Below are 9,078 nucleotides of genomic sequence, written 5' to 3'. Positions count from 1 at the left end.
GGGGGGGGGGGGGGCATGAGCAGCAGAGACATTTGTGAAGAATGTCAACCCAAACGCCGCTTCTTCCAATGTTTCAATGAAATGGCGAACATCTCCAGGAATGCCAAAATGTGCATTCGGAACACTGTCCTCCAGCAATACTGAACAGAAAATACAGATGTTGCTTGATAATCTTGAGACAACAATGGAGCTTTTGGAAAATAGATGATACATTTAGTGTTCTATAACATTTCCCCACTGTGATTTTTTTGTTTCTTGAAAATGGATCTTTTCAAGGTCAGAAAAGAGAAGAATGGCAAGTCATCCGTGTTACAGCCCTGCCATATTAAGTTACACCAAGCATTACATTAATCTGTCAGGATTGCAATAAAATAGGATTAGACCAAGCGAAAGTGAATATTTTAATCAGGCATGCATCTGAGTCCGCTGTCCATAAATGGACCTGGGAGTTTATAGGTGGGTGAGGGAAGAATGGGAGGAGCAGGTTACTTGGTGAGAGGTCTGTATGAGTCAATTTGTGTTTTATTGCTCACACCCAACCCCCCACCCCTTCTTTCTCTCTCTCTCTCTCTGCCCAGGTTTGACACCACCTACCACGCCCCCACACAAAGCCAGTCAAGAGAATCCTTTCAAAGCATCTCTGAAAACCAAGTTGTCCTCATGTTCCTCCTCGGCCTTGACGTGCAAAAGAGCCAAGCTGAGTGAGTTGGGTGCCGGTGCTTTGATCCTGGCCCCAGGTGCCTCAGCCGGGGGTCCCATCAGAAAGGGTCCTGAACAGACCGAGCTCTACGCGCAGTTGAGCAAAGCATCCACCACCCTCCCTGCAGCGGGGGGTGGTTTTGAGGAGCATTGCAGCACTGGCAACAACAAGCGGGCAATGTCTCGTCGCCACAGTGACCACGACTATTGCCAGGCATCGGCTTGTACCAAGAAGGATGGGGGCACAACCACCATTTCCATGACCACAGCTGTGGAAATGACATTCACCCCAGATGCCACTGCTGCTCTTACGCCAAGTGCTAGCAAAGGGGAGAACAGGCATTCTGAATGTAAGGACTCGGCCATTTCAACGTCATATTCATCATCTTCTTGTTCTACATCGTCATCTTCAYCTAGCCATTTGACTAAGAAGCAGGATTTTGTCCCTGTGGATGGAGGAGGAGGCTGTGACAGGGGCATAAGGGAGTCAACCCTTACACACACCACTCAGATCCCCACACATGAGGCCACCACTGTTAGGGACCAACCACAACTTTTTGCAACCAGTCGGAGGCCTCTGTGTGACCAGGAAATCAGAGCAGAACTCAACAAGCACTTTGGCCCTCCAGTAAAAGCCCTCTACAGCCAGGGTGGAAAGGAGAGAGGTTCAAACAGCAAACCAAACAAGCCTACTACCCCTCAGTCCTTTTCAGGGGGAGAGAATGACTTRAACTCCCATAGGCTGCCTGGTTCCAGCTACTTGCCCCTGGGATTTCTGTCCTTTAATGATGAGGTAGAGTTGGACGAGGGCCACGAGAGTCGCTTCATCTTTCCATGGGAGGGAACACCCCTGGACCTACTTTTCGACTGCTCTCCCCACTCTCCCTCCTGTTCTCCACCATCCAGTTGTTCCCCGTCACGAGGCTCTGTCTCCCCGCCTTCCTCCCTTCTCCTGTCCCCCGGCAGACCTTTCTACTGGACCAGTAGCGGGTCCCGTTCCCGCTCTCGTTCTCATTCTGGCTCCCGCAGCTCCTCGTCACGCTACCGCAGGCGCTCTCTGTCCAGCTCACCAGAAAGACGTCCTTCCTCCTGGTAAGTTGTCATTCAATAAAAAAATGTTTTTGTAGGGTACTCTCAATTGACATAAATACCTCTTAGGACTTAACCCAAATCTTGACTGAACTCTGACCAAAATAAAATACTGTTTTTACTCTCAAATAGCAGCGATGCCTCAGTGGTAGAGGTTTCGACTTATTATGGCAATATTGAGCCAGCCTGGCCAGCTGTCTGAGAAAGAAACAAGCATGAAAATGTAGACGCACAGGGCCACACACATTTGCACTTTGGCTGCTCCCAAACATCCCATTTACATGGGGCTTTGAGCTGGCAGGGGGTCCAGTTCTACAGCAAAACATGGGTCTGATCATTTTTCAGCCACAGAGTGAGACCTTAAAGACTTCATGTCCAAACTTTGTATTAGGTTGTTAGGATCAGAMCTACCTTCACCTATACCTTTTCAAAAGTTTGCTGTTATTCCCCTAGTACATCTGAACAATTCAATCAATGAGACCGCAACCCAGCTTCAAGCATGAGTTTTTAACTTTCCCGTGTTTTACCTAACCGTAATGGGATTGTTTTATTAATATTTGAAACAGGTTATATTTAAATTTGTTCTGACAGTAGGGGAAAAAGGCTCAAAAGTACAATGAAATAATAAAAGAAATTCTAAAAGTTGCTTCTGGCACTAGACTTTTGAACATGATGAGTTTTCATCTTTAGGCAAGGAGTTTTCTTTGAGCGTCTCTCTAATAACAGTCCCTTCTCACTCACTCCCTTGCCCCCGTTTACTTTTCTTTCTCTTTGATGCCAGGGCTATTGTTTTAAGCGGCAGATGTTGTTTTAACTGAGTGGCAAACCTTCTTCTTTTACATCTCTAGAGATAAAAGCCAAATCCAGACTGTGGRAATGTAGTCTCTAAACACCTTCGAAAAAGAACTCTTATTAACATGGCCCTCTGTGAGAACTACGTTTCCCATCTTTCCCTTTGATCAGAGCTGAGAGAATTAAACATTTTTTATGGCAGAAGAAAGCAATTACTAGTTACTGAGAACGATGTGAATAAATTGAGTTTGTCAGTAGCAGCTCATTGAGCTCCTCACAGTGTCAGTCTTCACTGCAGTGACTCACTTTGTTTGCATGATTACTGAAAGGTCAGTTTACTCCACGGAGCCAGTAGAATCACTTCATCTTGTTCAGGCCCTTGTTCTTTATTCTACACCAACGTGCTCACAAATTATGCAGTAATAGTCTCAAGGCTTTCGATCAAAATCTGACACTGACRAGCTTTGTGAAAACACTGAATAGGCGTTCAAGAAAAGAAGCAAAGTCATGCAAGAATCAGAAAACAGCCTTTCAGCCGACCAATTCTCAAAACGCCGTTCTTTGTTTGAGTTTCGCCACATATAATCCTCTAGCTTTCAAAACTGGCACTGCATCGCTTCACTTAGCTTCCGAAACTTCTTTCTGTTTCATTATTCAGGCCTTCCTTCTTCAGGAATACTTCAATAATTGAGCATTAGAAGCTCAAAAGCGTGCAGGCGTGTAAACTGTACAGTCAGGCCGCAAGGGTTTAAACTATTGACCACCTCTTCATACAACATTAGTAGGCACATGCAAAAGCCAGTTCAGGTATGTTCAAAAAWAAGTTCAGGTATAAATCATGAACATTTTACTGTAGCCATAAGCTGCATGAAGCCAATGTGGTGGGAAAAAAGATACATTTCATGTGGTACTTTTTGGAGTAGTATATCTTGCAAAGCTTAAAAAGCTGTCAAAAGTAATATGTTTTTGAAGCTGGGCCTGGGCTCTGGTAGGATACATTTTAACTGAAAAATTAAACATCATTCTGTATTTTTCTAAAATATTTCTGTTTTTATTTCTTTTCTTTTTTCTTTACTTCAGGTCTCATCACAGCTCAGATYTGAATGCTGCTCGCACCAGAATCCGAAAGAGCCCCCACCCTCAGTCTCGATCTCCTCAGAGCCGCAGGCCAAGGTAATTGTTTTAAATCAATGTTTAGCCTCCTGCTTAATATGCATTGTTAATCTTAGTACAGTCATGTGCTTCAGGTAAGGGCAAGTTTTTACTGTGTGCTGTGTCCTGACAGAATTTTTTAACAGGATGGTTTGAAGGAAAGTGATGTAAATAAGACAAAAATAAAGGGAAATTTGTCTTAATAACCACTTTGAAAACTGGGTTTTAAAGTCCTAAAGTGAGTATGAGGGACCTTTAGAATCTGATCAAATGACTTCAGACAGTGAGAGGAAATAACCGTGTAAAAAAAAATTGACAAAAAAAGTTTATCGTGTTTACAACTATGGAAATTTAGCCCTCATGGCCCAGTTCCAGACCAATTTTTGAAACCCGTCAGCTACTGCTGCTCATTGATTGGTTCACTGACTGTGGGCAGTTAAATCACACAGATTTGAGTAATTTTACTTGAATCATTTGCAACAACTAACAWTGTTTTCACAGTTTAACTACACAACAAGCTAACATTAGCTTCCATTAGCTTACCTTTCTCAGCTGTCCTGACCTCTTGTCTTAAGCGTAATACTATTGGATGATCATGTTTAATCTGCGGTACTTTTCATGTCTTTAATATCAAGACKCCGCCCACATTTCTGCTCAACGCAAACACAGTCGGGGTCGGGGTATAAAAAGGCTGAGACGACTGCAGCGGTGGCAGAGCGAGCCGGGCCTGGCGATGCAAAAACACCTGATGTGGCCCTGTGATGGACTGGCCAGGATGTACTGTGTCCCCCTTTCCCAGTGACTGTTGGAGACACCAACATCATGCAAACCTGAACATGAATATAGAATAAAAAAATTGCATGAGTTGCTGGATGTGTTGAGGCAACAATCCCCTATAGTTCTTGCTCGGACTAGCCTTTAGCTTGTCAGTCCTGTCACAGAGAAGAAATCCTACAGTGGAAAAGATTGCGTAACTCTCGACTATGATTAATAAAAATTGCAATCATGGTTTTTCTTCCATGCTACGCTCATGAGTTGATGCTTCCAGCTCTCTACTCTGAGTATCTGTCTGTAGTTTTCCTTGAGCCACTGCAGACAGGACTATTTCATATGCAGAGGAGTACTGGCACAGACTGACCCCATCTCAGCGCTCTGAGCTGATTTGGCGCCCACGTGCCTAATGACACCCGACAAGCCCGAGAGTCGCTCATCAGTGGAAAACTTAGTGGACATGTCTTGTGCTAGTGTAGTGCAGAGAAGGGGGGGAGGGGCAGAAAGTAGCACTTTTCCTTCTTGATGAAGCCCTAACTAAGCAGAAAGTAATGACATGTGAAGTTGTGCTGACAGCTGCAGCTGCCTGGGTCCCCGACTGCGCTGCTCGCCGGCACTCCCGCGGGCCTGTCCTGCAGGCTCTGTGTTCTTAGCAACGGCGAAAAAGACATCTTATTAACACGTCCATCTCCTTTGCTTTGCAACCAACTCCTCAGCCGTCACCGGACTTGGTCCTTGGTGGATACTGGCAATTGTTCTTCATAAGCATCGACAGGAACAACGTATTAAAAAAAGGGACGGGGGAGGACAGTGATCGATGTTGTACATATCCTTTTCCTCCGCAGGTATGACAGCTATGAGGAGTACCAGCACGAGAGGCTGAAGAGGGAGGAGTACCGCCTGGATTACGAGAAGCGGGAGTTTGAAAGGGCCGAGCAGAGAGACAAGCAAAGGCAAAAAGCAATAGTGAGTCAACTAAGTCACACTTTCTATATCACSAGTTCTTTTTTTGTTGCTCGACTTATTTTCCTTTACTACTGCTGATAAAGGAGCACATGTAATCAGGGATGTGGCACAGAACCCTCCCACAGATCACTTAGGATGGGACGGCCTCGAGCTCCGTGCCATGTGCCAAAGCATTTCTCCACAGAAAAATATACATACAAAGTGAGTTCCTGAATGATTCAGGCGACAGGCCCTTCCTCTTTATCTTTAGGTTGTGTATTTTTAACATCTCTGTCGTCTGGAAACTCTGTCAACTCATATTAATAACACCACAGGGGTTAAAATGGCRGAAAACAGAAAATAGCTGAACAAGAAGAAGAGAGGTTAAAAAAGAGAGGGGGAAGTGGTCACTGATTCTTTGAGATTTTTTCCTTTTTATCACCTGCTGCTGAAAGGCGAAAGCCTTTTGTCTGTGTTTTTCACGGAGGAAAACACAAATGGTTAAAACTCGGTTCCAGTTTTACAGACGTTCAGCTAAAATTTGATGTCATTTACCCCACATACACTCTGAAAATGTTTTGTTGGCTCAACTGGAAATACTATTGTGGCAATAATTTCCACTCAGATTTTTAAGTTACCAATATTGTGATTATTAAATATATTCAACATGTAATTTTAGATTCGGCTAACTCAAATGCAGCAAACCAACATGACTTATTTTGACATCTCAAAGCGTAATTAAGAAACAGTCTAATCTGAATTATGATTTTTTTTATTAAGTTGACAAGTTATATTGAGTTGAGTTTCTCTAAATTATTTTTTACATATATCCTACAGACAATTTATTTTTCAAGTTCCTAAAGTAATTTTTCATGTGCAAACTTAATATGTTTTGTTGTTGAGGGATTTGTTCAATGTACTCAAACATTTAAGTTAAAGAACCTGTGACAATTTAGGAAATTTGGCATGATAATTTCACTCATTKTGTTTCATAACTGGCATATTCTGTAATTTCCCTTTGGGATCAATAAAGTTTTTATGAACTTAACTTGACATGCTATTTATAGTTGAACTTGGCTCAAGCAAATTGAAACAGGAAGTGACATCAAACAGAAATCTTTTAAAGGAGGAGATCTTCTATTTTCTTTTTTTAATAATATTATTTATATCTCTCTGATAGGGGCTCAGAATAATCTAAAGAAACAGATTCTTCTCTACAGTCTGTGTTGTCAGCCACTGTAGCAATACTCTGCTCATGTTCTGACATTCCCCTTTGACATCACTTCCTGTTACTTTATATGCGAATATCTCAACAACTGTTCATCTCAGCGGTGTGGATTTTTTTTTTTGCAACGTTACCAATGATATCTTTACAAAAATGCATTCAAATTTATTACAAAAAAATTATGTCACAGACACTTTAAGGAGGCGTCTACTTATTTTTGTGGTGCACTAACTTTAAAAAAAAAATAGCCAACTCAAAGAAACATGTAGACAACTTCATTTTTCAATGCTGAAAAGTGCTTTTATATGAAATTAGGATGTATTCTGAAAAATTTGACAAAAAACATGTAACTTTGTCATTTCCCAAGTTAAGACTGTTTTAGTCTGCAATGCTGACATGAAAGGCAGATGATAATATGCATTTTTTTCAAAGAAAGCAAAGCTTCTTTTTTAAAAATTTTCTTTGGAATCTGTTTCCAAATTCAGAACAAATCAGTGAACATCCCAATTTCTGACTTACCTCCACTCTCCTTGTCTCAGTGGGAAATTACTCAGGTTTCCAGTGGGGCTAACGCTCCTCAMCCCCCGTTGCTAAAACACACATTAAATGATACAGTAATGCCAGCTCAGCTCAGCGTGCATATTTTTTTTCCTYCCAGAGACAGAGAGAAAAACAATCATGAGCAGTGAAGCTCAAGCTGTCAAACAAGATTTGGCAGGCCGGAGATGAGACGGTGTCTCTCTGTCTTGCTCGTTTTGCTTTTGCTTCATTTCTCTACCACCTTCTGCAGTCACACACACACAAACACATACACACATATTTATATAAAACAYAAGCAGCCCTCAGGGTGCCATCAAGGAAAGACCACTTATTTATCACTTGTCAGCAACAAAACTCTTAATTCAGCAAAGGCTTTTTTTTTTAGTCTAAAACAATACGTAAGCGTTAAAAAAGAGTGGGAAAAGCATTAATCTGTGGTTAATTTGTTCTCGGCTCGACGCCGGGTGGACAAAGGTGAACTTTGAGTTTAGCACACGGCGACTCATTTACATACATGTTACTGTGATTCTCAGGACGGCTTTTAAAATTTTGCACCAGGCCTCGGAGGACTTGCCCCAGTTGTGGCGAGTAAATGAATGAATAAATAAATAATGTTAGTGATGGACTGTAGCCCTGGGGCTTAACTGTATTAGATGATTAGCAGATGCAATTAAACCACTCAAAAGCCATGATTGCTGCCTTCTGCAGTTTGTTCCTAAAATTATTCCAACTTGACCCTCGCGTCCTTTGAGGTTCAAGGAAAATCTATGGTTTTCTGCCTCGTGGCTCAGTGCTTTTAAACACWTCCCTTCTCTTGGGTATGAATATTCTTTTAATATTTACATATTTTCTCATTCTTGCAAGCAGGATTTCTTTGTATTTTATCCAAGAAAAGAGGGTGGGGTGAGAGCCAAGCCTTTCTGATGTATGACTTAGTCACCCCCCRTGGCTTTTATTTTTAGACTTCGCAGTAGAAGGAGGAGGAGAAGCCACAAACTTAAGACTTGGCATCATTTGATAAAAATCGTTCTGCCTCTGGTTGATGAGTTGCAGAGAGAAAGAGGAATTGTACTGTCAAGGTAGATTGAAGGTGCTCCCGAGCTGCTACTTCATCAGATAAGAAGAAGCAAACTGAACCAATCACAGATGAACACAAGCAAGCAGACAGCAAAGAGGGGACAAAAAAGAAAGAAAAAAAAAACAGGGGCCCAAAGTCAGCAGTGGCAGTATCCACAGGAGTGATCAAGACCAATTCATTAAAGCCTGGAGAAGAAAGAGACAGGGGGGGAAAGGAAAAACAGTACCCTCCCTTTTAATCTCTTTGCCTGCCTCTGTCTTTCCCTTTAATGAGCAGGAGGAGAGACGGGTGGTGTACGTGGGACGACTGAGGTCCGACTGCAGCCGGACGGAGTTGAAGCGCCGCTTTGAAGTCTTTGGGGAAATTGAAGAATGTGCAGTGAACTTAAGGGATGATGGGTAAGGCCTCAGGACTGTTCACTGCAGTCTAACATTAGTGTTGGTTGGATGGGTGACGTTTAGTTTAGGTTTACTAGCAAAAGCTAATCTCTTRTAGTTTATATCTTTTGTAGTGCTCTGGAAATGTGAACACTTAACATCTTACCCGTTGTAAATAACTCAGTTTGGAGAAGCAAAATTTATTTCTGATTTGGGGAGGTGCTRTGAGCATCGCCTTCAACACCCATAATACTGATTATATCTATTAAAATGCATTTTGTCGATGGACATTAAAAGTCCTTTATAATCTGGACAGTAATAACTTAAAGGTACAGTGTGAAGGATTTTGTCAAGTCTTTTAGCCGAAATTGAGATAATCACTAATGACAATAATAAAAACATGTCTAATC

The 9,078-nt window shown here is 42.1% G+C and overlaps 1 protein-coding gene across 7 annotated transcripts in view; it reads left to right on the top strand.

The window, feature by feature from the left end:
* The window catches only part of ppargc1a (peroxisome proliferator-activated receptor gamma, coactivator 1 alpha), a 50,159-nt gene that overhangs the window by 34,796 nt on the left and 6,285 nt on the right, over positions 1-9,078 (top strand). For all 7 annotated transcript variants that reach the window (XM_014004369.1, XM_014004368.1, XM_014004373.1 and 4 more), the window contains 4 exons: positions 579-1,791; positions 3,661-3,753; positions 5,349-5,469; positions 8,568-8,689. In XM_014004369.1, the coding sequence (XP_013859823.1) occupies positions 579-1,791; positions 3,661-3,753; positions 5,349-5,469; positions 8,568-8,689 (1,549 nt within the window). The remainder of the gene's footprint in view (positions 1-578; positions 1,792-3,660; positions 3,754-5,348; positions 5,470-8,567; positions 8,690-9,078) is intronic.

This window comes from Austrofundulus limnaeus, unplaced genomic scaffold (assembly GCF_001266775.1).
Source record: "Austrofundulus limnaeus strain Quisiro unplaced genomic scaffold, Austrofundulus_limnaeus-1.0 Scaffold23, whole genome shotgun sequence".
NCBI classification, from domain to species: Eukaryota; Metazoa; Chordata; class Actinopteri; order Cyprinodontiformes; family Rivulidae; genus Austrofundulus; species Austrofundulus limnaeus.
The sequence above is the reverse complement of the archived record's forward strand: the minus strand, read 5'-3'. Positions and strand labels throughout refer to the sequence as shown.